Here is a 15,246-nt window from a genome sequence, read left to right on the forward strand (position 1 = left end):
CATCGGTGCACGTTTACCTCCATTTTCACTGCTGTGTATTCATTAAGTACATTTTGTTGTCAAAGTCATGATGACAAAAGTCACTCAATGTGTTCTGGTTTTGTTCCTATGTGCTTGAGTCCAAGGCGCTTTCAGTAATGTAAACTACACTTCCTTAAGCTGTGGTCGTGTGTCTGGCTCTTTTGTGTCACAGCCCACTGCAGTTGGAAAATCTAGCAGCTTAATTAAGAGTTCCACATGTGTTCAGGCACGAATCCACAGCTGTCATGAGTTTGGGCTGTTTGAATAGTTTTGGGAGACTAAAAGCCTTAATTACCGGTGCCTAGGAGCGGGTCGGCTGCAAATTACATCTGTGCTCTGAGCAAACTAAAATAGACGTGATTCAATTATTTACAAATGAAGAATGCCACGGTGTGTTATCACACTCACACTCATCGGGCCAGAGATGCATGACAGGAATGAATGACACGGCTTCATGGCCTGTTCAGTTGCCATGACGAGACACCACCTGACTGTCAGCCACTGCATACCTTTCATAGCGTTTTGCCACAACAGGGTGGAGAGAGAGACACTTTCACATTTGATGATTTTCACTGCAATTTAATTTATTTGTGTACCTCAGATTGTTGGATACCATGGAAATTTACACAAGTCATCTGTTTTTCAAGCCATGACCCATAAAAATGCAGTTGATGAGAATGAAAATGGGATGAAGTGAGCCAAGTGGGGTTGAAGAGTTGCACTGTTAAATACTGATGTAAAAATGACAAAATCAAACAACTTGGAGACCATTTTAAACTTCTAAAATGTCATCAATTTCACAGAAGTTACAATTTATATTTTTAAGTGTCCTGTTGATCAACATGTTACCTAAACATTTGCAATAAAGACTTAACCGATGTGTTAGCTGCAGAAAATTCAGATCAACCGTAAATGAACGGACTGACTGGTGTACGTATGTAGAGGGGATGTAAATGACCGTCGCAGAGAAGAGGTGTGACCGCATCTCTCAGTAAGTGTGTAAGCACACATCCTTATTGCCATTTATTAATTAACTTCTGAGTGTTTCATCACAATCCTTTTATCCTATGATCACCTGCAGTATATTTTTTAAAAACTTTTCCATTCGATCTGGTCTCAGTCTTTAGTTGCTGCTGAACGTCTGCAGGAAAAGGCTTGTGAGTGATAGGTGAGTAGACTGGCGCAGCATTAGACTCGTAGACCGTGACTAAAACCTACTAATCTCAAAATTCATTCTCACTTCTTAAGCATGACCTTTGCCCTTCCATTGACTTACTCACCAAAAGGTCAACACTTTGTGTGTGACTCTAAACTCTAAACCAATCCCTTTTTTAGTAAACTTGACTTGAAGTTTTTGGTGCAATTAAAGACTGTAAATAACCATGCATGCTCTGTTCCATTAATTAAATCTTATAGTAAGTCTCTGTAGGGCCGATCCCCCCCCACACACCCCCAGGCCTGATTAGGTCTTTCAGCTACAGTGAGGAAATAATAATTCCTTCCAGTGTTTGCTCAGTATGTGTGTGTGTTCATCAGCACTTTGTCGTTATGGTGAAAGGCATGCTGGGTACCTCAATGCTGTGCTGCCAGAGGGCTCTCTCTGGTTCATGACATCACCCCCCCCCCACACACACACACACACACATACACCTCCTCCCTTCGCTGTGACTCATTAACAAGCTTACATCCCAGGAGGGGTCCCATCTGTGTGCCACCTGTATGGGATCACCTCACATGGTAACATGTAACGCTGGATAGCTTTCACATTTGTTTTGAAGTTTACTTCATCCATTTCCTGTTTGTTTGTTTAATCCCTTCACTTTTTCATTCATCCATTTCCTGTCTTTTTTTTTTTCTGTCTCACTGTGAACCGCCTCTTGCTGTCTCTCTACAGATATAATGAATCATCCAATCACCTCCTCCCGTTGTAAAGCTCGGTTAGTGACGTGACACATTTTTCCAAAACTTTCCAAATCTTGCAAAGCTTACAAATTATCACTACATTTTTAAATTAAAATTTAGTTTTCTTGTCTTAAAAAAAATTCCTACTGTAACTGTGATTGACAAAATTCCATATATGATAAGGCTTTCTAATTATTCTAATTATTCTACAGCTTATATCTTTTAAGTATTTTGCAAAAACACCTTGAAACCTTTATTAATTCAAACCCCATATAAAGACTGCAGCAATAGAAGTTTGATGGACTATATTGTGTCCCTCCACAGTAAGAATTATATTAGTCATTCCCTTAGATTATTGACAGCTCTAAGAAATACAGTTCATGAGGAACCTCAAGAAAAAGTATCATCATCACAGATACATTGAAATCGTCCTTCGCCGAGGTCACCGCCGGTGTCAGGGTGACCTGCTAATCCTCCTGACATCTGCTGCTCATCCTTTCCCACTTAGACAAAGTAGATAATCTTCAGGCACAATGGACAATCCAATCCAGAGAAATTTGCTCTGCGTCTTGTGCGGTAAATGACATTGTTTTATTTGATAATCATATTCACATGCTTGACACAGAACAGCCTATTCACTGGGGAGATGAGCTCAGCGACTGACCAGCCTGAAGTCATCCAGGTAGACAACGTGAGGTTTATGAGACAATGACCCATTTTAATCTGCGATACATGAAACTGTGTTCACTCCTGTCTGCTTTGTGGTGCTGATAGTGAGCTCAGTGTTGCAAAGCGGAGAAAAAGGTTTTACTTTAACAGTGTGATCTGGAGCAAATTCCCCACCTGTTCATGTCCTGTGTCTTGAAATGCCAGATATCTTTTTCGGATGTGTACATCTCTAACATGTGTAAAAGAACACTACACTAACAAGAACAATTTGGAACAGTTTAACACCATACTAAATCCAAAAATATATGTACATAAACAGAATTTGTAATTGTTTACTCGGGTGTTTGTGTAAATTTATTTTGGCACCTTTTTATCAACCATGACACTGAGTATAAATTAATTTTGCAGTATATATGGGCTGCAGTTATTGTTTTATGCTAATAAGGGTTGGTTTAGGGTTAGGGTAAGGATCCTGTGAAAAGCAACCGTTTGCACTTCAGATTAAGATCGCCATCTGTTGTTGTAATTCATCCATTACAGCAGTAATCCAGAATAAAACCACTGAATTCAAACACAACACATCAGCACCAAACTTTGTTCAGTACATCCTTGTCCATGAAACCACGAATGAATGAATTAATAACTCAATATATTTGAAGCCTTCCTAGCTATCATCTGTGCCATGGTGTTTCAGGGACTTCCCAGGTCTGCAAAAGTAAATCGCTCATGATTTCGCTAATTAAATCCTCCAGTTAATCCTACTCTGGTGTTAACAAGGCACAGCAGGACATGGGTGTGGGATGATGAGCCTAGCAGAGACACTGCCAATCACATTCTCCATCCACAAAGTGCAGGACCGTGGACAGCATGTGCTGAGCAGCGAATAAAGCCCTTTGGCCACAAGCCACTGGCCACTGATAAGAAAGAGACCTTCAAATATATATTTATCATCACAGCTAGCGAGCCCCAGAGAGAACCGACGGGGGGAGGAGAGCTCACAGGCCAAGAATAACTATAGTTTGCTGAATTCACACTCACTAAGGGGATGGGGACAATGTGAATTTGTCGAGAGTATGTCGTTGAGAGTATTATGATGCTATATAATAACAGATTTAAACATTACTACATCAGTTCACTTGCTTTTATCCATTTATGACACTGTTATATTTTCTTGCTAAATGATAAATTGTTATAATAGTGAAGCATTTAGCTTACAGTAATCCTACACCGCTCATCTGCACCCACTGCTGGCACTGCTCAACACAAATGATGCGATCACACTGTCATGGGATAAATCCATCATATGGTGTCACATGGCTTTTAATTTGCAGTGCAGATATTAAAATCCTAGCAGAGACCGACAGGTAATCAAAGAAGACGAACCAAAAATCAAACAATACATGCACACAATTTAAATTCTGTTCACCAGTTCAAAAGTAACATCGAGTCATTCAGTATGTAAATTAAGATTCCTGTCCATTTGTGATTTATTTTTTTATACAGTTAACTTTGTATTTAAAATGTGTCCATTGTCTGTTATTCTGAATAGAAAGCTATAAATATTTGGCAATAAATAGATATAAAATCTTTAATAAAAACTTAACATCATTTCATTTTTGTAAGATGTAGTGGTTAATCCAGCATGTTTCCGTCACCATAGAGTATATTAAAAAAAAAAAAAAAAAACACTAGACAGCACTCAGAGAGCACAGACATCATAGATTCATTATTCTAGTAGTTTGACCCTCCTCATTTGACTCCTTGACCAAAAGCCATTCTTAAAGCTTTGTCTCCATTATATCTGCCACTTTGTTGGATCCTCTGAAGACAGTGATGCTGTTAAATTCCCCAGAGATCTCAAGTATGGTCTTCCCTTTAGTCTCAGGCAGGAAGAGGACGTTATAAAGGCAACCCAACAAGCAGACACAGGCAAACAACACAAAACAGTATGAGTCCAAGGCATTCTGGGAAACAAAAGATGAAAAAAAATCAGCTATTTTGATGTGAACATGTCTTTTTGTATAATAAGACACATTAATTACTTTGATCATAGTTAAATATACCAGCATAACCAATGAAAAGTGATGATCATTGAAATATATTCTCTCTATATATATATCTTCCAAAGCAACTGATTTTGTAATACATGCTTTAATGCATTGCCCCATAGTTTTTGTTGCACTCACGATAAGGAATGGAAAGAAGAAGCCTTGCAGACCAAATAAAATCCAACGTCCGATCCCCTGAAGGACGAATGCTGGCAGTCGATCTGATTGGAGGAAGATCTCACTCATCAGAGTGGATATAGCTCCCCCTGAAATCACAATTAATACATTCAAACAAGATTCATGTGTGAAGCATAGCACAGTGTGTAATGAATGTATTTCCTCGCCCCCTCTCGGTTGTGTAAAGAACGTACCAGGTCCAACAATGAAGAAGATGAGGTTGGAAGCCATCAAAGCAATGACAACGTACGGAAAACAGTGATTGGAATCCTGCGTGAAGGAGATTTTGTTTGTGTGGACAACAACACAATCTGGAATTCTTTTTAAAAAGATATTATTTCAGTTTCACATTTCAATGAGTTCAATGATTTCTCTGGATGAGTGCTTAAAATGTGCACTGCTGAAATATTGTTGAGTTTAAGTTAATAACTAAAGACATCCTGAATGATCTAAGTAACATTAACCTGAAAATTACCATCATACAGTCTGTAAAACGAAAAGGGGGGTGTCATCAGTATACATTTAATTATATTAAGATGGTTTTTTTTATCTTCTTGCTCCTTTTCAAACATGGATCTAAGTGGTTTGTCTTAATGTGCTATTTTGTTCTGTAAATTATCAACTGAAATGAGTGAAATGAACAGAATAAATGAAATATTTTTTGTGTTTGTAATCTGAATGAACTGAGCCTTTAAAACACATACAGTATAAACAGTTTAAACAATAACATCTGCTTCAGTACGCAGAGATTATACTGTATTACCGTCACATTGAGCATGACAACGACAAGCACCCAGCAGGCACTCATGGCACCATAACCACCCCAGAACATCAGCCTCCTCCCCATGCATTCAATCAGCAGTCCCTGAAAGAAAGACATCCAAAGATGGTAGAATTTTAAATAATGGTTGGAAAACAGTCGCTCCATCGTTTGCTCAAACATGTTGTTGATCATAATGAATCTAGTCATAGCTAATCCCTTACAGCAGGATCAAAGATTCTCTGACTAGAAAAATGACTCATCACTGGAAGAACCAGCGGTGTGAAAAGGTACTCGAATTCCTGCCCATCCCCACGGGTTATTCTTACCTATCACAAGGTTATGCAGTCACCCGTGAAATGACTTGACACTATGTCAGTAACTCATTACTCATGGCTATTGCTTGTCCCTGTGACAAAGTGCAACCCTAAAGATGGGGAGGAGGGTGTCTTGCATCAGCCTCTTTAATGCCGGGACTTGAATAAAATGCTTACGACACATCTGCAAATGTTGAAAGAATGCGTTGCTGAAGCAGAATCATGTTTTCTCCAAATTAAATTCTATTTTCTGGAAAAATAGAATTTTGTTGTTTAATAATCATTCGATAAAGTGTGTGTAGTAACATATTATGCAGGAGATAATGTATTAATTGGTGAACAATGCAACAGTAGCGGTTAGCATGTGAGCTGAAAGCCACATCAGGTTACCATCACATCACACTGAACACACTTATTTATTGAGGTTATTTGACGTAAGGATGCCTGACAGGAAATACTAAAAATAATGTATCACTGTGAAATATTCTTAACATTGAAGGCTACAAAACACTGAAAGGCTGTAAATATGAAATATGATAATGTGACAACAGGCTGGGATGAACACCAGCATATGTTGGATATTCAATTTGTTGCATTGAGAAAAGTGTGCATGTATTAGAATATAGCCTATGATTTATTTAAAATTTGCCATGACCAATTATTTCAATTTTTTACCACATCTCACACAGTGTGTGTGTGTGTGTGTGTGTGTGTGTGTGTGTGTGTGTGTGTCTCTGGTCAGAAATTAAAGACATACTGGTGATACTGGCAGCAGTTTAATTCTATGGTCAATACCACATAAACAAGAAATCTTGTTTGATATTTCAATAGAAAAAGTAGGAAAAAAAGTAGCATTTCCTGTTCACACACAAGAATGCCACAACAGCAGGGAAGAGCTCAGCCACAGAATGTGAGGGTTACTCACAGCAAAGAATGTGGCAGTGATCTCAGCCAGTCCAAAGCCAACAATGATGTAGCGGATCTTGTCATTCGGTATACCTGCACTCTTGATGATGTCAAATGAGAAGGTACTGATCTAGGGAGGAGAGAAGCATTAGGTTGAGAGCATTTAATCACTGTCTGGATGCAAAAATAAGCATAAAAAAAAGACATTTCCATTCTCACTGTAGAAATGCCACCCATCTGGTTGCAGAGAGTAATGGTGAATATGGTCAAAAGCTGCCATCGGACAGTACGTTCCCTCAGGAGCTGCAGGGGGCTTTTCTTTGGGGCTGCATCAATGGCCGCCTGTTCAGCCAACATCTCATCCATCTCCTCTTTGTAGTCGCCTTGGCCCCACAGACGCTGGAGAGCTGAGATGTGAAAGACCAAAAGACAAACTCATTTAAATAGGAAATTTGCTCCTTTACACTGATATAAAGCACTTCTAATTCTACTTTTCGTATCTGAATGGGTATTTCTTGCTCATAGCAAAAACCTGTCTGTGTATATATGTATATATGTACATATAATATATATGTTTAAAGCGTAGAATACATTCCACTAAAATGCAACCAGAATCCACAGAAAACCTTCTAAGCATAATTATCTTATGTTCCATCTGAACATTCTATTGTTAGTTTTATTTTTGTGTGTTTCATGCTGAATTTTCTAAAGGCCTCTTTTTTTTCGAAGTAGTAAATATACGGACCTTTTCTGCAAGCCTTGTCATCACCTTTCTCTATGAAAAGGTATCTGGGAGCCTCGGGAAGAAAAGGCAGGACTATGATTTGAACCGCTGCAAAAGCTGCAGGAACAGACAGGACGATGTGCCACAGTTCGTCACGGCCAAGGATTTCACTGATCAAGACAAAACAGGGAGAAACATCTTGTTTCGGATTTTACTCTTTGTGTCTTCTGCTGTGTTTGAAAATAGCAAAATCAAACTATCATGAGTTGATACCTCAGCCCAAAAACTTGTCCAGACAGTTTTCCAAGTGACGTGAAGGTCGTTGAAGTGATGGTGACGATGCCTCTTAACCTTAAGGGTGAAATCTCTCCCAGGTACATTAAATGGATGGTCTGTGCCATACCTGCGGTTCATGACAGGACGTTTAGGACGTTAATCAGTCATGTTAGGTAATGAATTGTTGAATTGTATGGAATGTCTGACCTGCTGTGCAGCCGTTCAGGATCCTAGCCGCTATAATCATTTCGTATGATTTGGTGTATTTACTTGCCAGCATAAGCCCCGAACTAATTAATGAAAAAATGCTGCTTATGATGGCCGTGTTTTTTCTGCGGAGAAAAAACAAAATTTAATTCTGTGTGGGTTGCAGGACTGAAAGCTGGACTTAGACTGTCTCTTTCACCTGCCCATGTTGCCTGCAATAAATCTGACGCTGAAGACTCCAAAGAGTCCCCCCACGGCAAACATAGACACAATGAGGGACCAGATCATGGTGACCGTCTCTGGAGATGGAGACTCTTGATATCTGTCATGCCAGCTGCTATTGATGAAGTGTCTTATGAACTGAAAAGGAAAATGTAGCACACAGAGACTGAGAAAATGTTCCTTCACATCAGTGACTAAAGATGAAAGTGTTGAGTGTAAGATGGGAGATTTTTTTTGAAGAAGAAGAGAGGTGAAGCGCCATAAAGCTGGATGAGAAATTACATATCTCACCATTGAGGGAGAACTCAAGCCAGTGACGTGGTAGCCGCATTGAAAGCTTCCCCCGAATCCCAAAACAATGATGAGCAACAAAGCGTGACCCCGAGTCTACAAACAAACAACAGAAATAAGAATCAGCAGCGATTAGAAGAACATCTAATTGATCGTTTTTCAAAATCCATCCTCATGCCATATCTTTTTGTTCTGTCTTTTGTTTGTGCTACGTGTTTTTAAGAAAGAGCTTTAAGATGCTGTGTCACTGTCGATAAGCTTGTTCTGGATAGTTCTGTTTTGTCTCTCTCTGTTAAAGTGCTTTGAAATGTCTGCTGATGTGATTAAGTGCTATACAAATAAAAGTTGATTGATTCATTGATAAATGGCCCACAGGCTTTATTTTGCCCATGCCTGAGCTAGAGTCACTTAGAATATGTTTGATGTAACTCAGTCTGAAGAGACCCTTTACTTTAAATCATTTAAACCTTTTGAGGTGAAATATTTTTAAACATCGGAAAATGCATTTTGACGGAAGAATTTAGGATATAGGATATATTAGGATATATTTGTAATATCAAGTAAAATAGATTTCAGAATGTTCTGTCCTAGTAGTTTAGGGTATTTTCAGGTAAAATGTTTGATCTGAAAATTAAATACTCTGCAAATCTTGAATAAAATATCTTGGAGAAAGAAAATATGTGGCACATAGAATACAATGAATCCTCTTTCTAAAAGACGGACCACTCAGCTTACGATGACTGAACATCTGATAACATGTTCAGTTTTAAGATTCTTTCTTTCTTTCCTTGTCTCGATGAGATTTAGGAATTATTGGCGTCCTCTTAAATCATAGTATTGTAAATGTTAAATGTAATATAAACCACATTGATGCATACAGTCCAAAGTTAAATGACTCAGCAGTTTCACAGTGACTGACAGAGTGGAAAGACAGAGGCTTAATGAGTTACTTTAGCTCCAACAGTGTCAACGACAAACTGATCGCTTAATTCAATTGCATGTTTTTCCATCATTTCCCATTTCCCTCACTATTAAAAAAGTAAAGACATCTAAAATAAAATAACAGATCATGTATATATCTTTGCATGGCACATGTGATGAAATGTAAATGACCATTAAGCTCTGATAATTTTTTTAAAAAATACAAAAAGACAACCTACCAGTTGCTGCCATAACGTCTCCATTCTGTCTTTGCGGGAATAGACCTCACAGCTTTCTAATGCTGACAGTATGGACTCTGTTCAGTTTCTCAGGTTGGTAATCATTGACATTTCAAACTTTCTGACAAGAAATTAAGTAACTGGGCAGTCCTCCTGTTGTCAAAATTACAGTAACATGATATCGGAGATAGGGGCAGTATTTCAGTCTGTTTCACTTCAACATTCACACATAACTGCAGACTGAAACTGGACATCTTGTTTAAATTCAATTGTTTGGAGAATGTTGTCTTTTAGTAAAATTAGCAAATCTGTCAAAATGATGTAAAATGATTTCGAGCAAGAAATGAAGGATAAACTCAGAGTTGAAGAGTTAGATTCAGAAGGTGACCTGGGCGACAGTTTGTTAATTGGGGAAAGTTATCAGAGTTGCTTGATAATGCCCTCATCTCAGCAGGGCATCTGCAAATTAATTTACCAATGTTATGTCCCGAATGTTTCCTTTCACAATATCGATAAAGTAGTTCAGTTCTCTTTCAGATGTAAAAGCTCTTGATTTTGAATCGGTGGTTTCTACACTCAAGATGAATGGGATTAAAGTTTGTCTGTCCCAAACAAATTCCACGTGGTTTCATATTTCAGAGTCCTTGTTTCACACAATAGGCCTAAGATCAGGAATGAGTACATCAGAGGGACAGCACATGTTAGAGGTATTGGAGATAAAGTCAGAGGGACCAGACTGAGATGGTTTGGACATGTCCAGAGGAGAGATAGTGAATATATTGGTAGAAGGATGCTGAGTTTTGAACTGCCAGGGAGGAGGCCTAGAGAAAGACCTAAGAGGAAGTTTATGGATGGAGTGAAAGGGGACGTGAAGGTAGTTGGTGTGAGAGAAGAGGATGCAGACGACAGGGTTAGATGGAGGCAACTGATTCGCTGTGGCGACCCCTGAAGGGAAAAGCCAAAAGGAAAAGGAGAAGAAGCAGAAGAAGAATCTGCCTCTGACTTGATGAATATAATCATACTCAGGGGTAAATACTAAGTTAACAAATAGTAAGTCCCCTTTACATTATTCGTAAATAACTTGGAATGGAAATGGGACGACACTGTAATTCACCCTTATGTCCACCAGAGGGCAGGCAATTATTCGATTTATAAAATACTCGGCTTTGTCTACTCTTGTCTCGCCTCGCGTACTGACGTTGCGACGGAAGTGATCGGTGCAGTTCTCCGTAGTCATCGTTGACTAGTTGGTCACAACGCGAAGCCAATTCCTCAGCAGAGAGAAAGCATTCAGTTTTTATTGTGTGTGCCTGTTCCTTGTGCTAACATGCCGTTAGAGAATCTAGAAGAAGAGGGTCTGCCCAAGAACCCCGACCTGAGGATAGCACAGCTCAAGTTCCTGCTGACGATGGACGGACACAAACAGGATGCTAAAGTGAAGACCGAGCTAATGGACGCTATCAAAGCTAACAGTGAGTTAGCATGTCGCTGCTCTGCAGCTGTGTCCTCGGCCAGTTATATTCATGGCTGGTGTTAATAGACGCAGAAACAGTTCGTAGGTTGTGTGGATGTATTTAAATGTTAGAGAAAATAAAGGAAATACATTTATCAACGTTACGTGGGTTCATCATGCTAAGCTAACGTCAGAGCTATGAAAGAAACATGGTGGCTGTGACATAAACTAGTTGGTGTTAACTGGTGAAATCATAGCATCGTCTTGATTTAAATAGGGTGAGAAGTGGTTATACAAGTTATTTTATTTGTTTTTCGTTAAATCAATTTAAACATCAAATTTCGCCAGTATATATGACGTGGTTGGTGTTTGTGTTTTTATTATGCAGACCAAAGCAAACGATCTTTTGTTTTCTCTGTTTAAAGATATGGCGCCTTATTATGAAGGTCTGTGTAAAGACTTGAAGTGGCAGCTGGACAGTGACCTGCTGAACAAGATGAAGAAAGCTAACGAGGAGGAACTGAAACGTCTGGATGATGTGCTGGAAGACGCAGAGAAGAATCTCGGGGAGAGCGAGATCCGGGATGCCATGATGGCCAAAGCTGAATACCTGATCAGAATTGGAGACAAGGTACCTGATAACTCTACCGATCATCATATCAGACATCTTGAAGTACTTTTTTTTTATAACCTTAATCTCCTGTTGTGAACATTTTGTTGATGTGTTAAATTCTTGTTAACTGTTATTCTATTATGCAACTATATGTACTGAAATGGAAATGGACAATTTAAACATTTACGTAAATAATTACAATTGTTTTTATAAGAGACCTTTATTGGAACAGTGATGAATAATTTGGAAAGGCTAACACAAACTGAAATCGGTCGACATCCGAGTTTGGATTTTTCATCTCTCTGTCGCTGAACGATGAGCCATTTGTCACTTCAGCAATTTTTCCTCTCAATCACCCATTTTCATTGACTTGTCACTAGTTGGGGTACAGATAATACACACAACAGTATATTCACCAGTTACTTGCTTGTAGTGGTATTCCTACATTCACTGTAATTTTCATCTTCCCAGTGTTTTCAGGCTGTTATGGCTATGTGTTTTAATTGCTATCGGCCCCTGTTAAAATGATCAGTCACTGTGCCAAAGTGATCATTTCTTTAAGTACAGCAGGAAGCAGTTATTTCCATACTGTATACTGAATTTTGTACAAATCAATTTTTTGTTGTTTCCATGGAAGTATGTTGTTTTTAAAGTGAGCCTGAGAGGTGGTCATCTTGTCCAAACCACAGCATACATTGTAGCTTCACTAAACTTCTCCAAAATAATACGTTGCTGTGTGTTTAGTTTATCTGAACTTTGCCTCTTAAGGGGGATCATTTTATAAGGAGTATATATTGTATTCTTGCTGTACAACCCTTTCAATACATCCAGAACAAGATACACCACAAAAGGCAATTTTCTTCTGTCCACAGGAGAACGCCCTCACCGCCTTCAGGAAGACCTACGACAAGACAGTGGCTCTGGGTCACAGACTAGATATCGTCTTTTATTTACTGAGAATCGGCCTCTTCTACATGGATAGCGACCTCATCACGCGCAACTCTGAGAAAGCAAAGAGGTAAAAATTCTGAAATCCTTGTTTTAATATGCTTCCTCTCGTAGTGTCATTACCCATCAACCTCCGCATCTCCATTCCCACAGCCTGATAGAGGAGGGTGGTGACTGGGACCGCAGGAATCGTCTGAAGGTCTACCAGGGCTTGTACTGTGTGGCCATCAGGGACTTCAAACAAGCCGCTGAGCTTTTTCTTGACACAGTCTCCACCTTCACCTCTTACGAGCTCATGGATTACAAGACCTTCGTCACCTACACTGTTTACGTCTGCATGATCGCCCTCAAAAGGCCTGACCTCCGTGAAAAGGTAGGAGACAGTTTATACCCTTGCAAAAGATCAAGTTTGCACTTCTTTGAGGTTGTGAATTTTATGTAAATGTATCATATGTTGTACAGTGCGCCCTTGTTCCTCGTGGTTAATGCTTTCCAGGAACCACATGCGGGTAACAAATTCCACGATAAAGCGACAAACTATTTATCTTATTATTTACTCTGATAACTTTCCCCACTTTCTATCAGTATTATCTTTTCCCACACATTTTTGTCGACTGTTTAAAGCACTTTTGTGTCTCAAGAAAGTCCGAGACTCACGGAACGTAGCGCACTTCAGGATGCCGTCAGCCAATAGAATGGGTGTATGGTGTCACGTGACTGCCTACCAAAAATCCGCAGCGAGGTGAAGTTGCGAGCGTTGATCCACGAATATACGAGGCGCACTGTATTTGTACTGGATTTGGGAAAATATCTGGTTATGTGTACATTGGGATTATGCATGCTATGAAATGTGTTTTTTCTCAGGTGATTAAGGGAGCAGAAATCCTGGAAGTGTTGCACAGTCTTCCTTCTGTTCGCCAGTATCTTTTCTCCCTCTACGAGTGCCGCTATTCTGTCTTCTTCCAGTCTCTGGGTGAGGAAGACTTTTCTGTCTTAACTGGTTACTTCTAGTGTTATAGTGTTATCTTTTTATTATTCTGATCAAGTGTTTTTCTTTTCTATTATTTAATGTATTTCTGTATGTGGCAGAACATATTTACTTACACTCATCCTATTTCGTACTACTGTTAATTCCTGCTCTATTACACCATGGAACTTCAGTAATGAAACTTTGGTTTGTGCCATAGCAACGGTGGAACAGGAGATGAAGAAGGACTGGCTCTTCGCACCACATTATCGCTACTATGTGAGGGAGATGAGGATCCAGGCCTACAGTCAGCTGCTTGAGTCTTACCGATCCCTCACCTTGGGCTACATGGCTGAGGCGTTTGGAGTCAGCACAGAGTTCATCGACCAGTAAGTCTGATTTCTTCTCGATGGGACTTTGTTGAACAAGATAGAAGAATAATCAAACCAAACCTGTTTTCAGAGAACTTTCCCGATTCATCGCTGCAGGCCGTCTCCACTGTAAAATTGATAAAGTGAATGAGATTGTGGAAACCAATAGGTAATTTTTTTTTTCCTATACATGTTTCAATAACAAATATTCATGAGGGAAAAACAAAATGCTGACCAAAATATCTCCTGTTTTCAGGCCTGATAGTAAAAATTGGCAATACCAGGAAACCATCAAAAAAGGTGACTTGCTGCTCAACAGAGTCCAGAAGCTGTCTCGAGTTATCAACATGTAACCACGGAAACCGTGTTTGCTTATCACAGGACGAGGGACTCGCATCATCTCTTTTCTAGTACAGTATACCCAAACCTGTAGTTTGTTTGACCAAGTGACTCGTCTGTCATGTATATAATAAAATTTGTTTAACCGTTTGGACTGCATTCCACTCACCTGTTTATAGTAGAAAAGAGGCAGAGACATCGTTTCATATAAATAGCAGTATAAATTATTTTATTTACAGAAACTTGTTACAAAACAAATATACTATACAATCTTTTTTCTTTAAATATTAATTCTAACCTATCTTTTTCCATGAATTACATAGCAGCCAATACACAAGTCCAGCTGAAAATGATTTTGATAATGAATAAAAAAAAAATCTATACACGCGTTTACATAGCATGAATGGTGGATTCATTTTTTCCTCCCAAACACGAGCTGTATTCTCTCATTTTCACATTCCATGTCTATGGTGCTAAAAAATAAAAGCATCCTTGCATTATTTCCTACTGGAAAGAAAGCCAAGATGTCAGTGTAGTTTGAGGGTAAACAAAACACTTGATTTAAAGTTTATACGTACAAATCCCAGTAAACCAGAGGAGGCTTAAGCCACGCACTGAGACTAGCAGAAAATCTTCATGTCTTGTCTGGAAAACTTGGAAAAATCCCACCCCTCCTTAAAGAAAAACACAATACTTAAGTGTTCCATGATGGGCAGCTGACAAGCTCCGGTTTCACCACATTTAGGGTTCATAGGCGGATTTAAAAAAAAAAAAAATCACTCCTAAACACTTTGAACATTCAAGTAAGGTAAAAACAACCCAAAGAATACTGTCAAACAGTCAGGGTGACACAAATTCAGGCACTTTCTTAATTT

At 39.1% G+C, this 15,246-nt stretch overlaps 2 protein-coding genes across 2 annotated transcripts; one reads left to right on the forward strand and one right to left on the reverse strand.

Annotated features, from left to right (window-relative positions):
• Positions 1–3,921: 3,921 nt before the first annotated feature.
• On the reverse strand, positions 3,922–9,747 carry slc2a9l1 (solute carrier family 2 member 9, like 1). Its single transcript, XM_068316140.1, has 12 exons — positions 9,681–9,747; positions 8,521–8,616; positions 8,207–8,367; positions 8,008–8,132; positions 7,798–7,927; positions 7,546–7,694; positions 7,020–7,207; positions 6,820–6,930; positions 5,581–5,682; positions 5,012–5,087; positions 4,779–4,906; positions 3,922–4,556 (listed from the first exon to the last, which is right to left on the reverse strand). The coding sequence occupies exons 1-12, from the start codon at positions 9,702–9,704 to the stop codon at positions 4,371–4,373; spliced, it is 1,476 nt and encodes a 491-aa protein (XP_068172241.1). The 5' UTR covers positions 9,705–9,747; the 3' UTR covers positions 3,922–4,370.
• A 1,138-nt stretch (positions 9,748–10,885) lies between these two features.
• Positions 10,886–14,521, forward strand: psmd6 (proteasome 26S subunit, non-ATPase 6). Its single transcript, XM_068314844.1, has 8 exons — positions 10,886–11,152; positions 11,559–11,764; positions 12,619–12,764; positions 12,848–13,067; positions 13,559–13,667; positions 13,882–14,050; positions 14,124–14,201; positions 14,289–14,521. The coding sequence occupies exons 1-8, from the start codon at positions 11,008–11,010 to the stop codon at positions 14,383–14,385; spliced, it is 1,170 nt and encodes a 389-aa protein (XP_068170945.1). The 5' UTR covers positions 10,886–11,007; the 3' UTR covers positions 14,386–14,521.
• The last annotated feature ends 725 nt before the right edge of the window (positions 14,522–15,246 follow it).

Source organism: Antennarius striatus, chromosome 5 (genome assembly GCF_040054535.1).
Source record: "Antennarius striatus isolate MH-2024 chromosome 5, ASM4005453v1, whole genome shotgun sequence".
Lineage (NCBI taxonomy): Eukaryota > Metazoa > Chordata > Actinopteri > Lophiiformes > Antennariidae > Antennarius > Antennarius striatus.

What these genes read in the sequence shown, in the direction of transcription:
- slc2a9l1 (XM_068316140.1), bottom strand. Translation starts at nt 9,704, where the DNA reads ATGGAGACGTTATGGCAGCAACTG. An exon ending in TGACAAGGCTTGCAGAAAAG is followed by an intron (nt 7,208 to 7,545) that starts GTCCGTATATTT and finishes TTCACATCTCAG; the next exon opens with CTCTCCAGCGTCTGTGGGGC. An exon ending in TCTTCTTTCCATTCCTTATC is followed by an intron (nt 4,557 to 4,778) that starts GTGAGTGCAACA and finishes TTTGTTTCCCAG; the next exon opens with AATGCCTTGGACTCATACTG.
- psmd6 (XM_068314844.1), top strand. Translation starts at nt 11,008, where the DNA reads ATGCCGTTAGAGAATCTAGAAGAAGAGGGTCTGCCCAAGAACCCCGAC. An exon ending in GGACGCTATCAAAGCTAACA is followed by an intron (nt 11,153 to 11,558) that starts GTGAGTTAGCAT and finishes CTCTGTTTAAAG; the next exon opens with ATATGGCGCCTTATTATGAA. An exon ending in AGCACAGAGTTCATCGACCA is followed by an intron (nt 14,051 to 14,123) that starts GTAAGTCTGATT and finishes ACCTGTTTTCAG; the next exon opens with AGAACTTTCCCGATTCATCG.